The sequence below is a fragment of the Cydia amplana genome, chromosome 10 (assembly GCF_948474715.1).
Source record: "Cydia amplana chromosome 10, ilCydAmpl1.1, whole genome shotgun sequence".
NCBI classification, from domain to species: domain Eukaryota; kingdom Metazoa; phylum Arthropoda; class Insecta; order Lepidoptera; family Tortricidae; genus Cydia; species Cydia amplana.
Window position 1 is genome coordinate 3,046,156 of NC_086078.1, and position 20,875 is coordinate 3,067,030.

Consider the following 20,875-nt stretch of genomic DNA (forward strand, 5'->3'; position numbering starts at 1 on the left):
GCGCGCATCACAACAGGTCTTACCACACAAATCATTCAAACACTTCATTTGAAAAAACCACTCGCGGCTGAGACAGACACACGCCCAACTTCAATGTCGCCTCGCCGAAAATGACACACGAAAGACAACAAGCGTAAGCGCTGCAGGCTTTCATACATCTTAAATATGTCTTTCATAAATATGTCTATATATTAAATATTTTTGTTGCCGTTGGAGTTTTTTGAAGCCGGAGGAACGGTCAATGCAAAAAAAATTGTAGTACCTCACCTCATTTGAAGTAAAACATTGTAGTACTTCATTTTAGAAAATGAGGTACTCATACAAACTCATTTTAAATTGATGTCCCACCCATCACTATTTCAGTGAGCCTTTCTAATTCCCCTTTTTAATAAAACTATATATTTTTAAGCGATTCATATCCAATACCGGGATCCCGGGATCCCGGTATTGATAAAGACAGTTTCAGTATTAATACCGGTATTGTGAGAAGTCCGGTATTTGGAAGCCCTAATGAGTATAACCTATCTATGGTTTTATATAATATCATTGATACAGATGAGATGACTAATATTTCAAACTAGATTTTGTTTAGTCATATTACAGAGTAAAATTATGATTAGAAAAATATTCATACTGAACGTAAAAAAGCATTATATCCAAATTTCTCCAATATTTCAAATGTAGGTATTGCAACACCATAACTGTCAGCAGTTAATAAGCCGCAAGAAAGGACGACGTTTCTCGAATTGTCATGCTTATGAATTTACGATTTCTCTCGCTGCTACGAAACGCTCTAGTCGAATTAAAATTGTGAATTTTGACTGTGATCTCTCGAGTTTGACCTTGTGGTGTACGCGCGTGGTGTTTTAGCATCGAATAAAGCTTTTGAAGCATCAGCTGCGTTTACCTGACGTTTATTACTGCAGGGACGTTGTTCAATAGAACGTGTGAATAAAATACCTTGTGCTAGAGTGCGATCATGGCTAAATGGGGCGAAGGAGACCCTCGGTGGATCGTGGAGGAGCGGCCCGACGCCACAAACGTCAACAACTGGCACTGGACGGAAAAGAACGCAGGTCCATGGTCGAAGGATCGCCTAAAAGAGTTGCTGAACAATTTAAAAATAGCCCAAAATGGTGTAGATTGTAAGATTACTGAGATGGAGAAGATTGATGGAGAGGCGTCAGCGAATAATAGAAAAGGAAAGCTGATATTCTTTTACGAGTGGGACATTAAGTTGAAGTGGGAAGGCCGCATTTCAGGAGGCAGTGAGGTGACCAAGGGGGAAGTGCATATTCCCAACTTGTCGGAGGAAAACGACGTTAGCGAGGTTGATGTGAGTATTTTGAATTTGGAATTCTTTGATCACCAGAACTTGCATAGTATGGGTGTCCTTTATGTGACATAACCTAGAATTAGGGTTTGCAATCCGGATCCGAAATGTATGAAATTATCCGGATCTGGATCCGGATCCGCGGATATTCCCATACATTTCGGATCCGTCGTGCAAACCCTACCTAGAATAGTAGGACATTAGCAGCTGTTAGATGTAATAGAATTGCAAGTCATTTCTGACATTATGATGATGTATAATTTAAAGATTTATGTTTTACTTCCATCCATGCTTTAGAAACTTAAGTGTTGTCATAAAATGTTAGTAATTAATAACATCATAACTTCAAGTTATGAAGTTATGCCTGCTTTTATGATAAAGTGCTCACGATAATACAAAATAATAATAATATGTTATGATGTTTCTGTTTGTTTTTCTTACCTTACATAATAGGTACATAGGCCCAAATTAATATTTGACTTGTCAATTTGAAAGAATTAAATTTATACTGGCAAATTTCGATACCCGTTGCCAGGAGGCTATGTAAACATTTAATTCAAAAGCCTTACCTTGACCAGTAGGGAGACACTCCTTACTTCGGGCTAACTCGGCTCCGTTCGGCTCAGCATTGCTCCGAGCAATTATTAGGGTTGATACAACTTGTAGGAAGTGTCTGGTGGTTTTGACAGAAGTGTCCTTTCTGTACGGTAGTACTATTACTTATTCTGTTGAACACAAATCGTAACTAAATTGTAAGTTCTCATGAATTACAGATGACAGTCACAATAAAAGGCAGTGGCGAGGAAGCCCAAAGAGTGAAAGCATTCATGCACAACGTTGGCAAGAAAGAAATCCGGAAACAACTAGAAGAGTACATTCGGAGCCTCAAAGAGGAGTTCTCAAAAGGCCTCATCCTCCCCAAGAAAGGAGAATCCTCTGTCAAACCGGATAACGTCTCAACAATAACCAGCGGATTCAACAAAAAAATCAACATGGAACCTATAGTCGCGCCTAAGAAAGAAGTTGGTTGCAAATTAGACACAAAAAGTCTAGAACTTTCAGAGAAATTCCAATGCAGAGGGCAAGAGTTTTACGATGCTTTGACTAGAATAGAAATGGTGACGGCTTTCACGCAGGGCCATGTGAAAATGGATGCTGAGAAGGGTGGGAAGTTTGCCCTGTTCGGGGGAAATATTACGGGGGAATTCAGGGAGTTGGTGCCGGGGAAGAAAATCACCCAGTATTGGAGATACAAGCAGTGGCCTGATCAGCACTTCTCCGAGGTTACCATCAATATTGATGAGAAGGTGAGATATATCATAGAACTTGCAATGTAAAATCACTACATAGTATAAAACAAAGTCGCTGCCCGCTGTCTGTCTCTCTATCTGTATGTTTGCATAGATCTTTAAAACTACGCAACGGATTTTGATGCGGTTTTTTTTAATAGACAGAGTGATTCAAGAGGAAGGTTTATGTATAATTTGTTAACCCTTGCGAAGCTGGGGCGGGTCGCTAGTCATCTATATAATGATTTTGATATTTTTAATGGTAGATTTTTGGAACAGTTCTCATAATTTTATCTCTCTGACTTTAAAATGAAACCACAAATAGATTGTCTGTGGTTTTCACTTGCTGATAGAATTATTAATGAAATATTTTGAGTATGTTTAGGTATAATCATTAATTATACCTAATTTAAAAGAAAAATGGGTACAAATGAGTTAGGAATAGGGATTTATGTAACTAGAATATTCTTTGTGTTGTCACAGAAAATAAATAGTGTAGTACTGGACTTGCAATAGCTTGTAATCATTGCAACTGATGTTTAGGATAACATTTGCAAATAAAATATACTTTCTTTGATTCAAATCCCATCCCCACACTATTAGCTTTTAAGGTAAACGTACTGGTGCTTGACATGCTAATGCCCAATAGATGACACCCTGCTGTCACCTCTATTGACAAGGAGTTTCAAGATGACATGTATTGGGACCGCGTCGAGCACCACTACGTTTACCTTACTTAGTAACTTGCATTGATAAATAGAGTTGGTCAAGCAGATCTTGCCAGTAGAAAAAGGCGGCAAATTTGAAAAATGTAGGCGCGAAGGGATATCGTCCCATAGAAAATTTGAATTTCGCGCCTTTTTCGACAAGATTTGCTTGACCAACTATAGTATTCTGTATTTTACGATCATTGGAGTTTAATTTGTTATTTCAATTCCAGGATGACCACACACTAGTAACAGTAAAGCAGGACCTAGTACCGGCGGCCGAGATAGACCAGACGCGAGAGAACTGGAAGAGATACTATTTTGAGAGCATTAAGCGCGCCTTCGGCTTCGGCGCCTTCCTGTGATCACGAGGAAGCACTTTAGGCAAATTAGGTGGGTAATACTGAATCTCAATTTTTGAAGTGAAAACTTCTTTAGCGGTGCTGGGCACTTTTTGAGGTGGGGAAAAAATGATAAACTCGAGACAGCGTAAGGCGATCACGTGACCGTAAGCCCCGTAAGGTGGCCACTCGTAATTTAAATGGCATTTAAATCAATAAAGAAAAACTCAATGTTGTGACATTTATGTTGTGGACTCCTTTTCAAAACTCTTTACCTTGGTTCAAATAATTTGACGTTCTCATGGCAGTATGTATAAATAAACATGTCAATGAAAAAGTGTGATCTTATTTGAGAATGATAATAATATATAATAAATAAATAGAATACCTCCGCTAAACCTAGGTATGTATCGTGTTACCGGGCGTCGGTAACATAGTGAGGTGAGTTTTCACTTCTATCGGCACTCCCGGAGTGCAACCGTTGTTGCTTGTTTTAATTTCATTTTTCTTGCTTTGTGTGTGTACAAAGGGTCATGTGTATAAGTAATTCCACGACTCAACAGTCTCAACACAACCTTACTTATTACAATACATTAGTAATATCAGTATACATAAAAACACAAAGTTTAATCCATGCTTTTAAAAAATGGGTGTTTATAGTAATGCCATAAAATTCTCTGAAATAATAATATCTTCTCCAACATACTTTTACCTACAACTGCACATTATAAAAAAATATGATGTTTTATTACATATATTTTCATTGTTACAGGTCCAATTTTAATAAGGGAATGCAGAGCATTATCATAACGCTTAGTACCTACGCGTAAACTCGACATTTCAAGCATAATAATTTTATTATTATACATGTATACATACACAAGTATTTTATTCTTCAAAATTAGAAATATTTGCTGCTAGGAAACATCTTGAGGGCTGTATCTTTGTTTCGCAAAATTTTGATTTGATTACATTCCACCAGGGATAATTATTTGGTCTACAATGAGTAAAAATCTGCTAGTTGGATCTCAATAATACCAAAATTAGTTATATAGGTATATCACTTTGCCTTTCAAGTTATGAATTTTGCTGGAAACCTTAGACAAAATAATACTAAGACTCGTAAAGGACTGTTATTAAATTCTTAAGCACTGGTAATCCTGTGGACACAAAACCATCTATTTTAGCTTTGAAAATTGCGACTGCATTATTGTGGATTAATTTACGTGTCGTAGCATTATTTTATCTATGGTATAGATGGATATAGAATACCTATGTGGTTAAGAACAACCCTCAAGTTTGATGTTATCTGTACGTTACGTATTTTGTTGATCAAATTCATTCGTTAAATGTATTACTTCCATGCAGTAGTTTACTATTAAATACATGTTTAATTGTACTTTATATACTTTCATCGATCATCATGCAATATCTCATACTTTCACTAAAATTAAATTAGTATAATGAGTTGAACACTGAATTGGTTACATGCACGATTATGTCTTTCTCAAAAAGGGTACCTAAGTTACCCACAAAAGTACCTTTTATTTGAGAATAAAACAATTATATCCTGCATTTATCTGTTTTGTCATCAGCCCTTTTTTTTCTAACATATGATGTAATAACTGTGATTTTTGACTTAATTTTGTGAGACAATCTGAACTACTAACCATAAATAAGTGACCGAAATGATATCACGAATATTCACGAATACAGCCTCATTTTACACAGGTTTTTGGATAAAGTATTTAAAAAGCGATTCTCAAAAACGTTCAACTTCGATGAATTTCAAAAGCGGAAAAGTTATATAACATCAAATTATTGATTGTACAACAACAATATTATCAAAGTAACTGTCAAACTGCCATTTTACGGGTTTAGCCTAAAAATTGCGAAAAATAGTTTTACTGCCGAAATTGTATTGTAACTTTGAATAGGTATTGTAACAAAATGCTTGGTGTAAGCTCATGATTGCCACTTCCGAAATGTAATTCCTTGAATAATAATTTTAGTTGGGTAACGGCGACTAACTATTTTGTACTTAGACAACATATATAATATGATTGATTAATATGCAAGGGTATAGTGAAATTTTACTCTTCAAAGTTTCATTTCGTAGGCACAGTCGTCATCAGATATATCGGAGCGGCCAAGGTGCTGAAAAATATCTGAACACTAACATCTTGACAATAGAGGTGTGTTCAGATATTTGTGAGAGCCTCGGCTCCGATATATCTGATGGCGACTACCATACCAACATAGGTACCAGGTAAAAACTGTAGTCATGTATGACCATGGTTACTTTGTGAATTGGCAATTATGGCCTGAGACCATATTTATAGTAACTATCTGGCATAATATCGTCGCTAAACTTACTCAACCTTATATCTGCAACAATCATTTGATGGAAATGTCGCTTTTCTTTCATTCGGAATACGGGTGTTTTTGTCATCAAATGAGTGTTGCAGATACGAGGTTGAGTAAGTATAGCTGCGATATACAAGCTCTCCTGTCTCCTGTTATATAAGTGGGATTCCCTTTATCTTATTCCCTATACATAACTAACTTATGTAACCAGTATTGATGATTATATGTCAAAATAATAACGCCTACGATTTTTTTACGTGTTTGGGTGGCTACCGTTTTTCCTACCAACTGAGCGGCAGCTGACATCCACGATAGTTCGTTACACGCCCTTAACCACTTCGCCCGGGATGCTATTGGTTATGGAAATATGTTACTGGCCCGCGGACTATTTGTTAGTCTTGACCTTGACAAACTTGAAATGACCTTGAGAAACTTACACTCTTAATCAATAAAGTCGCGTCAAGATCATTTTGAACACCTCGTCCGCTTGGAAACTTCTGCTGCTGACTGTACCATTGGTTTTGTAACTTAGTTACGTACGGGGATAATCGTTATTTCTTACATTTTGTATGGCCGTTTTTTTTAACAATCGGGTTTTTCTCGAGTCTGACATTTTGGTTTTGCTTGTTTCGTGTAAGTAGTACTAATGTAAATTAGTTTATTTATGGAGATGTCCAATAAATTAAGTTACGAATATTTTTGATGTTTTATTTTATTTTAAGTTTTTCCCCGTGCTTAATTTACTTTAGTACCTATTTATTAACCCTGGTTGTGCCACGTTGGTTCACAAGAAATGTTCTGCTTTCAAGAAATGTTCGAATGAATTGCGGTTTTGTAAAGTTTACGTGATACATGTTTAATGATGTTTTAAATTAAAACCTCTACAATTAGATCGATTATTTTCATAGGTAGCTCCTGCTTAGTCAGACATCAATACTTAGTATGCTTAGATGCTTAGATCTTTAAAACTACGCAACGGATTTTGATGCGGTTTTTTATTAGAGGAAGAGGATATTCAAGAGGAAGGTTTATGTATAATTTGTTAACCCGTGCGAAGCAGGGGCGGGTCGCTAGTTATCTATAATCGCATGCGATGCCTTTTGTTGCACGGTTCGTACCTACTGTAGAAGAAGTCCGCAACGCAACTAGTTATCTACGATTACTTACCCAACGTAAAGTTTTGACCGAGTAGTGTAGGTACCTAAATAGCTAACTGGCCGCGTAGCCAAAGTGCCAATCGCTTACGCTCCGTAGCGATCGAAACGTAACTGTCACTGTCGCACTAATACGGAAGAGTGATAGAGAGACATAAAGCGTTTCGTTGTCGTAGCGATAGCGATTGTCAGCTTGGCTAGGCCGGCGTTTCGAACAATTGATTCCCTGATAATAACAAGACATATTTGTTCATCCTTAAACAGCGTCTGTTTCAACTTGTACTTACGATTATAACGCAAAAAATAAAGTTATCAACGAACTTATGACCCCACTCTGGGACTGAGGCCATCTTTATCGTTCAGTTTATTCTACGACGTTCGAATAGTGTCACGGATATGAAAATACTGTTATTATTATTTGTTTTACACACGGTAATATAATTATTATTTTCGTTTTGTATAATTGGCTGGCTGTTTCAAAATGGCACGAATCCCTAAAACAATTGAAATGCGCGCCATTTTCTGCCGCGTTTTGGCGGGCAAAGTGAAAAGTGATTTTTTTAAGTAATGAAAATACCGTAATCATTTATGATTCTCTTGCGTCGTGTTATTATTGTTTAATATAATTAATAAGAAATTCACTATTTCAAGGCCTTCAGCGATGACTTCGGGAAATCTTATATGAAAAATGCACGACTGGTAAGTTATTTGTCATTGGTACTATTGAAATAACACTTTCGCAGCAGCAATTAGATCGATTGCATTGCAGCCGTTCAGGCAGGGCTCTAGAGCAAAATCAAAGTTTTGCTCTAGAGCCCCTGGGGGCTATTCATAAATTACGTCATTTCAAATTGGGGGGTCTGGACATCGGATGATGGTAGCATGACGTAGGAGGAAACGGGGTCATTCGAAGCATGATTTTTGGATGATTTTATTGGGGGTCAAAAATCGTCAAAAATAGATGACGTAATTTATGAACAGCCCCCGTAGCTTAGGTTTAGGTTATGCCCGACGAAACACAAAGACTATTTTTTTTAAATTTTCAATGATCTCGTATTTTTCTTTTTTTAGTGTCGAGAATGGACATGCATCAACAACAAACTCGGCCTAGGCGATTCCCTGCCTGCACGAGACCAATACCGCCAAGTTCTGAAAGGTGCGTGAAGATAATTAAAATTAGTAAAATCATTTACGAGCAGTAGCGTACTTATCTATCGTCGCGCATGCAAAACCAGTGAATTCCAAACAAACTTTTACAGTAAGAAATATCTCATGTATACCCAACTGGAGTTGCATGCGTCCATAGGCTACGATGATCGTATGGTTGTTTGCCACCGACGCGGTATTAAAAAAACGGAGGTAGTTATTGGGACCGTGCACGATGGCAGCGCCGCCTAGCGTTCGCAACGTGGTCGGCGCTGTCAAATAACGAGCGCAACAAAATAAAGATTATTCCATAAAAATATTTACTATAATGTACTTAACAATGTGCGGAATCTATTCCTATTTCATGTTAAATACACTTGGTTTTTGCTTTAGTGAAAACAGTAAGAATTATCTGTGTATTTTATATTATTCGGTCAATTTTCTTCGTTGTTGTTTCGTTACAAATTCAATGAAAAAATGTATGTATCACTATGTTTTGATGACTTACTTAGTGATCCTCTTCCTGGGGATACGTACGATGCTTGCAATTATAAAAACTTTGACCTTTTTCACAGGTTTTAATCAACATATTTTGTGTTAAAAATTTATGTTCTGCCGCTTTAGTCACAATGTCTGTTGTGACACTTGTGACAGACGACAGATAACCCTACGTGCCAAAAGTGTGCTTTTGACGGGCTTTCAATAACTAATATTACATTCACTTAATGTTGGTACACTGTATTAGCCATACTATTTTATTAACATACAAGAAAAACTCTGTGTTGACATAGACTAGATAAAATGTTTAGCCATTACGTTGTTAAGCCTGGAATAGTACTATATGATATAAAAGGCTAATATCTAGCTCGGCGTTGAAAATATATAAAATTTAATATTACTGTTTCGTCCAGTATTATTGCAGTTTACCACACAATAGCTATCGTGACCCATTTTTATCGTAAGTGTGATTATAAAGCTAAAATAACTGAGAAGTATGGGAATTGACAGAAACAAAGTTACCAACTTGTCAGTATTGGCCACATCAAGCGCTGCGATCGTTTCGGCTTCCCCTACCACCCGCTTTGCACGGAGCGAATAGGAAAGCAGAGCGTCTGGTTGGGCTTACAGGAAAGCGTAGGTAATCTTAGTTTAACTTCTAATCTCGGCTTAGGTGTTATTGCATATCACGCCCTTTTCATTTAAGCGTTTATTACGAATTTATATGTATAACCTACTATTCTTTATACACATTATACACAAGACCATACATATTTTTATAGGAATGTTGCCCGAGGCATGGCATGGCGCGGTCGAGCCTGCCCTAGAAGGATGCTACGTCAACCGTACGCGGCGTTACACAAACACATGTCCCGGTCAAGCACTCTTACAATGCACTGTGGAAAAGTTGATTGAGGTAATAAAATAAATATGGCACTTATTTTAAATACCTAATTAAATATACAGAAAAATATGATATAAACGCAGATATTTCACATAGAAGTTAGCTATCACTAGTTGCAAATATTATCTGAATATGTTTTTAATCTACGGATAGAGTTCAAGCTATCTCTGCAAGGCATTTGCAATGATAAAGTGTGGTATAAGATCGTTATTAATGTGAAATGTCTATAAAATATGACGTTTATAATGGCACTCCCAAACTTTGTTCTGTTCAAGTCGGTGCAAACTTAGCTTAGCCTCCTAAGACCATACAAACAAAACAAAATTTGCCACTGAATTTCAACCTTAAATTTAGGAAATAGAGTTGATTTTGCGTTGTTTGAAAATTGAACGAAACAAAGCAAAAGCGACTGTTCCAATTGAACATGGTTTAAATTACATCGAACTGAATAGGTACTATGTATTAGGTAGGACATTGGGCCTTAGGAGGTTAGACAAACTATGCTTATACAATTTAAATAAATTTCTAACCTAATAATGCTTTACAGAGTTGTCCAAATGCGTATTGGAGAAAGAATGACGGCTGCTCAAACGTTTCATCGCTGGCTGGCTTCAAATATATGTTCTCGCAAGGGTAAGATGTTGTCTCTGCACTATCGAACTTGGCTATCACACTTCTTTTTACAATATTGACAAGTACCTCGGAACAACCATATTATTCTACACTGTGGTGGTTTAGCTATAATATCAAATTCGTCATTAGTTTTTAAGAGGTTTTTAAGTATGTAAATTATTTGTAATTGTTTATTTTTAATTATATTTTGATAATCATGAATATTTTCAGCTTGTACGAAAACCTAGAAGCGAATTTATCTTACGAGCAGCGCCCACCGTGGTTTATGAAATACGTAAGTAAGCCCAAAAAGGTAAGTTATTCTATTTTATGCCTAAAAACTGGGGTTAGGTAGTTTTTATTGTTTTATTATGTCATACAAAATATCATATAAAGTCTATTTTTTTATTCGGTAGACTAAAATGACAGTTCATAGTATGAAATGACACATGATCTTCATACTATAAAATGTCATTCTAATCTACCGAATAAAAAAATAGACTTTAGGTAGCAGACGTCAGGTTTTTCTTTGCAATTACGTTGTGTACCTAAAGAAAATTGTTATTTACGATACACGTGCGGAAAGCGGAAAGTAGGAAATGCGCAACGAGTGGCGATAAATTCCGTACACGGCGGGAAGAGCTAATAACTCGAGATATTTTATTGAAGAAATTAGCGCTTAAAAGATGTTTAAATTATAACATTTAATAATATATATTATATCTAATTTGCCATAGGTACACGTACTTAATTATTATTCGTGTATTTAATTATTTTCCTCCATTGTTCCAGTATTTCAACTCCAAATGCTGCGACCTGCCAGAATTATTCAACGATACAACACTGACCGAATGCGGGTTCACACATGTCATGCACTATCACAGACACAGTCCCGTCCGTGTGGTCACCCTGGCTCCGGTAAGAAACTTTTACAGGGAGGGGCCTGTAATAGGAGTAAATGTAAAATGGTACGCTTAAACGTGAAGGACTGCGTACAATGACATAGTATACTATGTACACGTTAATCTTTGTATGTTTTTAACCTCTTAAAGGTTGGAAGAGATCGCTTTTGAGCGAAAAAACCGTTGTTACCTCTCAATGTTAGTATAAATAGTAAAATAACGTAAACAATAAAAAAATATATGAAGATATGTGTTTTTTGTTCAGTCAAAAATACTCGTAGTTACTTACCTACCTACCCATTAGAACTTTGGCTTTGTTGCGCCAAAACACCATTTAAATAATTGAATAAGTTTTTAAAATGACTGTTAATGCCCTCTTATTCTTTATTCATATTTTTTTTATTTAAAAGTAACGTAGGAGACGTCCATGTTTAACAATCAGCGGGGTGTAAAAGTGGCTTAACTCAGATGCTAAAACTTCATCAAAAAGTAGTTATGCACTTACCTATTATGTATTATACTATTTACAAATGGAAGCTAATCTGTTAGAGGTGCAAATTTTTTTAGGAACCGAATATTGAAACAAAGGCTCCAGATACGGATTCTACATACTCCGGTGATTCATTGCGTGTAGTGAGTCTACCTCCTCTACAAGTTAACGATGATGTAAGTATAACGTATAATCCATCGCAAAAGATTTGTTAAGTATACCGTACACGAGCCTTATAGAGCTTACAAAGATACAAAGTATTTAGACAATTTTAATTAGTCAACCAGGAGACGTTACTGTTGTCTTCTGTTGTTGTCGTGTTGGCTTACTTATGTAGGTATCGTCAACGAATCTGTTGATATGTACTGTATGTATGTATGTTGTATGTAAAGTGTCATTCAATAGAACTTGCTAGCTATGTAAACAAAAGTTACTAGTAATTTGACATTTAGTTTCAATTTACTTTGTGTACATATGTCTTAAAATAAAATAATAAATATTACTAACATGGTGAATAAAAAAACAATATTAAAGAGTAACTCAGGAGACGTAGGTAATTATGACAATGATTGATCAAAAGTTGGACCATACATATTTTGTTCTCAAACTAATAATTTCAGTCTACTGAGGATCCATTGGATTGCTGCGACATGTCCGGTTTCATCCAACCAACATGGCGGTCAGAATGCGACTTCCGGTTAAAGTGGGATCCTGAAGCTCGACTGACCATTGATAATCCAGCTGTTACTACACCAGTGCCAACTAATACAGCAGCTAAACCTAGGCTGGATGTGAAAGTTCTGCCGTTGTCTGTAAGTGTCTTTGGTGTTACCGTAAGCTACGATTTTCATTTTTAAGCTCGTGAACCGATTTTTTCGGGTTGAGTTGCTATCGCTGAGTCACATCGGCTTTAGGTATCGGGTCTATTCGGCCTGATCCTATGCTTAATTACGGTATTAACTAATTGCCGCAGTGAAAATAATTAAGTAGTAACTAATAAATATACAACTTCGATTATATTTAACCCTTTAATTTTTCAGTGCGCCCAAGAAACATGTGTATTCCGCAAACTGAACATCATTACCGAAGCAGGCACTGTCGACGTGGATGCGTTCTCTAAAATACTAAACAACCTGACCTTGGAACACCCATCGTGGTCTAAAGCTAAGGCTAGAGTGGTTACCAAGTGCTTGACTAGGCCGATAACGAATTATGAGTCAGAATGTGAGATTAACAAGGTTTTGGCTTGCACTTTTGATGTTTTGTCTGAGGTAAGTTAAGTTATCATTATCAAGTTTAGTTATTTTTCCTGTTAGGTACCAAGTTCTCTATAAAGTCTATTTTTTTATTCGGTAGACTGAAATGACAGTTAATAGTATGGAATGACATTTCATGTTCATACTATTAACTGTCATTTCAGTCTACCGAATAAAAAAATAGACTTTAGGTAACTAATTCTCAACAATCTGTTGAGTTAATTTCTAGTATTTTTGGATAGATAATTAGATATGAATAGTCTGTTCTAGTACCTATCTTCATCGCTGTTTTTTAGGGTTCCGTATTTAATTAAGGGGTAGGTGATAATAGACTTTTACGATTTTATACCTACTCATTTACCTTAATTTATTTTACAGAATTGTCCTACTGTGAAGAAGAACGACCCCTGCAAGCATTCAAGCACTGCAACTAACGACATTGTTTGCCAAATCAGTTCAGCCAAAGGCCTATTTGTAAGTTAAGTTAACCTATAGTGAAGCATTCTACGGGCTGTCCCGTACATAAACGCATTTTATTTCATGTACTTTCAGCTTTTAAAGCTGATGATGATTATTTATGTAAAAAAGTGACAAAGGCTTGGATGCCGGGATCGAACTTATGCATTCGCGGTCTTTTTTTCTGAGAACTAGGTAGCCAACTTTTTGATTGATACTGTTAAACTTTTGGGTCAACCAGTGAAACCATTTAAATAATAAGACTAAAAAACCCTTTAGACGCATAATGCCAAAAACGCAAAACGCCATTCATACGCGAAACGCCAAAGACGTGTATTGCCAAATTCTGTTAATGCCAAACACGTGGAATGCCAAAGCTGTATAAAAACCAAATACGCATAATGCCAAAAATTAAAAAAAAAAACAAATACGCATAATGCCAAAAGCTAGTGACACCCAACAAATTATTTGATATCATCCAAAACCTTCCATACATAAATGTAATGTGTTATATAATTACCTATAGTTCGTCAAACAAAATTGTCAGTAATTAAGAACAAAAATAAACTATACTCATCCTTTTCTTTTGGGTGCTAGTACAAGATAGTATGATTCTCTCTGTCTATGTTTGAAATGAGACAGTCCTTTGACAAACTATAGTTACCTACCTAAGTCGAATACAGGACTTTGTACTTTTGTTATTCTATTATTTTCACATTATCAGGGTATTACATCACACCATTCACACCTTCCTCGATAAAAAAATAAATAATGAATGTTTTTTCATATACCTACCTACCGCAACATGCAAGTCCATTGTCCATACTGCCCTAATTACTATATACGTTTTTGTCTTTCTGCGTTTTTGGCATTATGCGTTTTTTGGCATTCTGCGTTTATGTCATAAAGCGTATTTGGCGTTATGCGTATTGTTTTTTTAACTACGCGAAACGACAAAATGGCGTTTTGCGTTTTTGGCATTATGCGTATAAAGGTAAAAAACGGCTTAAAAGAGCAGCTTTTCTACGACACTGGTAGAAAGCTCCATTTAATTTTGCATTTATAGTATAAGTAAGTATCTTTGAAATTTTGGTTTCAGAAGAACCGTCACCAATTCTGCGATATCCCTAGGCTTATCAAATACGACACAGTACTACAAGAGTGTGGAGTAAGCTCCATAAGTCGTCTAGAGTATTCCACGCACGTGGTGCCTGTTGTGAAAAAACATGAGTCAGTGGCCGGGGTATGTATATTATTACCCCTGTGTTACCTAAATGATAATTAAATTTGATCAGGCCCAATAAAAATGTAAATTTAGTAGGTACGAAACTAAAAATATTGGAATACATAAAACGTAGTTTACAGTCGCCAAATAAAGAATACTTACACAGAAAAGGCGCGGAATATTTCAAAGAACGATAGTTATTCTGGGAAGGAAGAAATTGATCTGAGGTAAGATGCTTAAATACGAATCCGAGGCCAGTAATTGAGAAAAACGTGGTCGCAGTTTTGATCTTCTGCATAATGGTTCAATTGCGTTGAAAATCGATATCAGATGCTTTCTGATATCCGGGTGGAAAAATAATTCTCTCTTCATTCTTCTCTTTAATTTTTTTTCAGGTATCTTGTAGGTACTCCATAAAATATTGATTTCTCGGACGTTGAACTTCGAATGCAATTCTAATATTATGTTTTATTTTCAGTGCAAGAAACTAACCGAGTCCACAACCTGCCTGCTTTCCAAAATGGGTTCCCTCAATAAATACAAATTCATGGACTACTTCAAGATGAAGGCCAACATAAATGACTTCACAAGCACTCATACTGAATGGCTCGCCTTACATGATGCATATATAAGCGCATTCACTAGTATGCCCATGTATAGGAACCATTGCAGCTCGCCTAAGAAGCTGTTGAATTTGATCGACGCTATGTTGATGGTATGTATTTTTTTGGTTAGATCCTCGATCATACACTCGGTAAGGGCGGCAAGGCCTAAAGCAGAATGCTAAAATATACAGCCAAAAATTTATTTCACAATAAGTCAATATGGCGAGCGAGCCACCGAGCGAGCGATTGTGTAAGCGAGTCACACTTCTTGGGTTTAATTCTCTTTCGGATCGTTTTCTCTGTTCTCCTATGCCGACCTGTCTTCACTTGCATGGTTCTACTATCCGGTCTCAATATCTGACCTCCTCGCCTCGTGACGTTATTACGGCGCTCGCGCGGCGTTGCATTCCAACGAGATGCACAGAAGTACTTTGAGCGGATAGTATGGTTCAACTTAGAACATTTTTATTTGTTCCTAAAAAGAGTAGGGATTAAATCATTTTTCTTTTTTCAGACTTGCCCATTATCGGCCCGTAAATCATCACCGAAATGCTACAAAATGCTAAACGAAATCTCCCACTCATCGGTAGCAAATCAAAATGCAACGAAAGAGCAAACTGAACAAATGCTTAATCAATTCCACTATATCTTCTTCCCTCCAAAGTCCCAACAAGTAGTTGTTAGAAAAACTAAAGTGGCTAAAAAGTACGACTTTGGGATTTTAGATACTGGCAATGTGCCACCAGTTAGAATAATAGACGTGAATCCTACGGCTCGGCCGATTAAAGTTCTGTTGCCAGTGTATCAGCAGATGCATAGTAACTTTGGGCCTTTAAACTTACATGGACGACGTGATTCAGTTTTGAGAGGAGGCCCTGGGTTGCCTTGATGCGTACCAATTTATCAACAAAAAAATTAAAACTTTTTCTGGTAACACAGGAGACTGTTTTACTCGTAATAATTAATTACTTACTCTCAATAATATCTGTCATTGATGAATCCTGATAGTCTTTTAGTGTTATTGTGACCTGTATAATAAAAAGAAGGTTTTGTAAGTAACGCAGGAGACAAATCTTTTTTGTAAATAGAATCTGAGATTTTCAATATGCTATGGTACCTAAATTTATCATATCTATCCATTTATAATAAGGAATAAATAAGTAATATTTTTGTTTGCCTACGTGACTATTTGTAAGGTTTTAAATAAAAAACAATTTGAAGCAATATGAAAAATTTAATATATGTATACTCACAGTATCTATTGTACTTATAATATCGTCTATATGTATATTTAGTTACAAATATATGTCTGATAATGTTGAACCAATAATCAATGTCAGTCTTTTCTATAAATGTCGAATATAGCCAGTATATTTAATTTAGAACATGCATACCAAATGATTTAAATATTTTTGAATGCACAATTTTATAAATAATTTTATCAATAAAGGATACTTATAAATCACACTTAGTTTTTTTATTTGTTTTATACATAAAAAACACGAAAATTGTCTTATCTTGCCTTTAATTACAACCCTAGTGAATTTTCTTAAAAGAACTAAACTTTTTTCAATAAATTAAAATAAAGCAAGAGATGGGCGAATGAGTTTTACTCATTTTATCAACAAATGAATGAACGTTTGAACGTTTATTAAAATAATAACAAAGAATTAAAATTAATATAAAAATTGCAAGGACGTATACTGTATACACTATTATGTGGAAAGGCGATAGAATAAACTTAAATTAAATATTTTGAAATAATTGAATCTACGACTAAATGTCATTACACTTTATAAATATTTAAATAATAATAAGGCAAATTATTTAAAGCATATTTTATTCTTCATATTAAATGGCAAGCAACCATTGTAAAAATAATCAAAGTCAACATTTTTTCAATGTAGACCCAATGCTCAACTATTTTAAAAATAATATATTTACACAGCTATGTCATGTATTCACATAAAATAAAACCTATCTACGAATAACACACGATGATGTTTCATCCATTAGCAAACTGCAAAAAAAAACTATATAACGGGGATTGTACAACTCAAAAAATAACCTGGTGGATCAAATACAGATTAAAATATACACACTTGAAAACTTGCATTGAAAGAACATAATAATTATAATCCATTCAAAACATTGTGCAAATTTCATTAGTCACAGAAAAATCTCTAAGTTTCAACTTAACATAAATACACAACACAATTAAGAGAGTCGAACATAGAATATTCTCCATGACAGAATATTTCAAACAAGTACTTAATGAACAAAAAAATTGTTACAGCCATATAATTTCCACTGGGTTGCGTTAAATTAAGGCATATTTAAACTTATCGTATCAAAATTCCTGATTGATCGGTTATCCCCGTTCAGACTATGAGTCCCTGCGTTTATCCTGGACAAAATCTCCGATTGGAGCGCTTTAAGGGTGCGTATGGTGGGTAAGTCTGTAGATGGAGCTAAGAGGAGTGCTCGTCTGGCGTGAGGAAGGGCTTCTGAAGGCTTGTTGAGGGCGAGGATGGCGCGGGCCATGGCGTAGGCACATTCGAAGGCGTTGGGGCGGAGGACGGACGCGCGAGCGGCGAGGTCCAAGGCTTCTGATGGTTCCTGAAATGAAAAAATAAAGTTAATGCGCTAGTTTTCCTACCTCTTTATAAAATTTTGGGAGTCGATCGGGATTTTAATTTGTACCATTTGCGTCATTGAAATCACATAATATGTTCTTATATAATATACCTATCTCTATCTAATAGAGAACTGTTTTTGGGTGGCATATAAGCTTGAATATTGAAGTTTTTTTAAATGTTTTCGGCATCTACAAGTTATTTAATCTATACATTTGTTTCTTCAAAGGATATACAAGTAAATACAGTTACTTCTTGAAGCGAACTCTACACATTTTATGATCTACTTACATTCAACTTCCTTTTACACCTAGACAGATTCAGCAACAAATTCGTCTTCAACTGCACAAACGCCGACACATGCTCATGCGGCACCGGCGTAGTCGGCGTAGTCAAACCTTCATCGCTGATGAGGGGGTTGATCTTCTTCAGGGCATATTGGTAGCGGTGGGCCGCCTCTGAAGGACGGTTCTTGCGGTATAGCATGTTGCCGTCTTCGAGGAGCTTGTTGAGGAGGATTAGCCTGGAAGGAAAGAGAAAATTTCAGCTGTGATTATATAAATATAATGTTCCTATACTTCCTATAAAATTGATGTAGCTGGAACTAAGTAGGTCAGATGTGTCGTTGGACTTGGATTATCAACATAGAAAATAAATCTTAAAGTTTAATTTTAAATGAAAGACTCACATGAATTCAGGTTTTCCTGAAGCCATAACCCACGTTGTCGGACCGAGCTTGGCACCTTTTCTCAGGAAACAGTTTACGATCTGTAAAGAAGAAAAATCATTGTGACTATATTTATTTCATGAATGTACATACATGTCTTCAAAGTAAACCTCAAAATGATTTAATTTGCACGTAAAAAATACAGAATCAAACTTACATATTACATATGTAGTTATAAAATAGGCTACTACCTACTAAAACTTAACTAAACTAAAACTTAAATTATTGTGCAACCTCTTTAGGCTCTCTTTACGAGTAGATAATAATATTCTTACAGGAACATTCCGTTGTCCAATCGCCCGGTCCAAAGGCCTCAGTCCGCTGTGGTCCACCCTCTCCAATGAAGCTCCCTTCTCCAGGAGTATCTCTACCAGTTCAACTGATCCCCCACACGCCAAGCCGAGAGGTGTTCTGCCACTGCCGTCTGGTTGATCTGTAAAATAGTAAATAGTAAATAAACTAACGAATAGTTTATCATAAACTAGGTATGTGTGTGAGTGTGTAGAATATTTTTAGCTTCTGAAAGTGTTTCTCATTGTTTTGGAGTTTTGTTTTTACGTAAACTCTGACCTCGCTAATTTTGCACAAACTTGGTAGTAGGAATGTATACATATCCCTAAGTATGTATAAGTTCCATACTTGACATAGCATTTGGCATGAAAATTTAGCGTGGTCTGACTTTATATCACGTACTTAGGATTCACATTTATTCCTTAGGTAAAACCTATGTCTCTTCCCAGTCGTTCCTAAGGAGACTCAAGAGAAATGTATGTGATATTTTCCACGCGATTGTCGTTAACATCATCTAAGGTATATAAATGCGGATGTTGAGATATGGGAATATAAATATTTGCTTACCTATTGTAGCTCCTCTATCGATCAGTGCCACCATAGTTGGTATTCTGGAACGTAGACAAGCCCATCCAAGAGCAGAAATACCGTCCGCGTCTACTGCGTCAGGGTCAGCACCTACAAAAAAAACCGTTATTCATTTAATGGTTTAACTCCGTCATTATGAAGACGACGATCGAAAATCTTTGGGAAATATTATCAGTAAACACAGGTCAACGAGACAAGAGAAATAACTTAAATCATGAGAGAAATAAAAAATATAACGCAAGTCTAATAATAAGCAGAGTTTATCTCTTGCAGGATATGTTTGATAGATAAAATATTACACAAATCCGACAATAGCAGAGAATCCTAATGCTGTCGGTACTGATTTCAGATGGCAAGAATAAATTCCCGGTTTAGATACGGCAAATAAAGATGCTTAGGTATGATTTGTAAATTTACTTACCATGCTCCAATAGCATTTCAACAACATCAACATGACCCTCAGCAGCCGCCAGAATCAATGGAATCTTCCCTCCTGACCCCATCACATCAGCTCCCGAATCCAATAGTCTCAACACCAACGCTGTTCTTCCATTCTTAGCTGCTAAAGCTAGAGGGGATAGTTGTCTGGCGTTTAAAGAGTACGGGGTAGCGCCTCTGATGAGGAGGGCGTCGGCAATCGCGGCGTTGCCAGTTGAGCAGGCGGCTGTTAGGGCTGTTTCACCGGTTACTGGGCAGATACCATCGGGCTGGAATTAAAAAAAGAAATTTGAAAAAAACCTGGCAGAATATGTGTAAATAATGTTTGTGTTTGAAACGCTTTGAAATAGAAATGTTTGAAAACATGTCGTTTCGGGTAACTCAGGAGACAAAAAATACTCGCGACTCACGCGGTGTCTGTCTCCAGTCTAAATAGTTTTTCATTTTTAAAGTGAACATTGGAACGTGAAAGAAAAATCACGCCAAAAGTAACGCAAGAGACAGACATGTACGACGTTGGATGTCTAATTTTTAGGTCAGGATTTTGATAAGTTAGTTTCTGTTACAATTATTTAAGTACCGATGCAAACATAAAAATAATTCAAGAAGTTGATAAATCCTTACGATTAATTCAGCGGTATCAAGCAGATACTCCACAATATCCAAATGCCCGTTCTGCGCCGCGCCAATCAGCGCGTGCCTCGACCCCGGCACCACTTGCTCTATGTTATCATCGTCAAAATCCAGTGGGTTTCGGTCATCTCGCCCCGTTTGGCAACCTAGGAGGTATATCACTGTGTCTCTGTGGCCGTTCTTAGCTGCGTGCACTAGAGGAGTCTGTTCGGCTGTGTCTGTGTGGCTTAGCGATGCACCTAAAAACAAAGGGGGTTTTAGTTGTTAAAAAATGAGA

At 36.3% G+C, this 20,875-nt stretch overlaps 3 protein-coding genes across 6 annotated transcripts in view; 2 read left to right on the forward strand and 1 right to left on the reverse strand.

Annotated features, from left to right (window-relative positions):
- The first annotated feature begins 701 nt into the window (after positions 1–701).
- LOC134651770 (activator of 90 kDa heat shock protein ATPase homolog 1) lies at positions 702–3,698 on the forward strand. The gene is made up of 3 exons (XM_063506876.1): positions 702–1,336; positions 2,107–2,640; positions 3,563–3,698. The coding sequence occupies exons 1-3, from the start codon at positions 980–982 to the stop codon at positions 3,692–3,694; spliced, it is 1,023 nt and encodes a 340-aa protein (XP_063362946.1). The 5' UTR covers positions 702–979; the 3' UTR covers positions 3,695–3,698.
- Positions 3,699–7,536: 3,838 nt separating this feature from the next.
- On the forward strand, positions 7,537–16,189 carry LOC134651331 (uncharacterized). Of its 2 annotated transcripts, none has more exons than XM_063506403.1 (14): positions 7,537–7,623; positions 7,843–7,890; positions 8,263–8,347; positions 9,618–9,751; positions 10,287–10,372; positions 10,583–10,646; positions 11,144–11,269; positions 11,821–11,919; positions 12,364–12,555; positions 12,784–13,014; positions 13,378–13,473; positions 14,555–14,698; positions 15,159–15,395; positions 15,800–16,189. In XM_063506403.1, exons 1-14 carry the CDS (start codon positions 7,588–7,590, stop codon positions 16,172–16,174), a joined length of 1,953 nt encoding a protein of 650 aa, XP_063362473.1. In that variant the 5' UTR covers positions 7,537–7,587; the 3' UTR covers positions 16,175–16,189. The 2 variants fall into 2 exon arrangements, with proteins under 2 accessions (XP_063362473.1, XP_063362474.1); XM_063506404.1 differs by having other exon boundaries at positions 14,558–14,698.
- A 1,382-nt stretch (positions 16,190–17,571) lies between these two features.
- The window catches only part of LOC134651305 (protein TANC2), a 205,212-nt gene continuing 201,908 nt past the window's right edge, over positions 17,572–20,875 (reverse strand). For all 3 annotated transcript variants that reach the window (XM_063506355.1, XM_063506354.1, XM_063506356.1), the window contains 7 exons: positions 20,590–20,837; positions 19,949–20,234; positions 19,507–19,617; positions 18,924–19,081; positions 18,610–18,689; positions 18,213–18,444; positions 17,572–17,904 (listed from right to left, as the gene is read on the reverse strand). In XM_063506355.1, the coding sequence (XP_063362425.1) occupies positions 17,611–17,904; positions 18,213–18,444; positions 18,610–18,689; positions 18,924–19,081; positions 19,507–19,617; positions 19,949–20,234; positions 20,590–20,837 (1,409 nt within the window). In that variant the 3' untranslated portion in view covers positions 17,572–17,610. The remainder of the gene's footprint in view (positions 17,905–18,212; positions 18,445–18,609; positions 18,690–18,923; positions 19,082–19,506; positions 19,618–19,948; positions 20,235–20,589; positions 20,838–20,875) is intronic.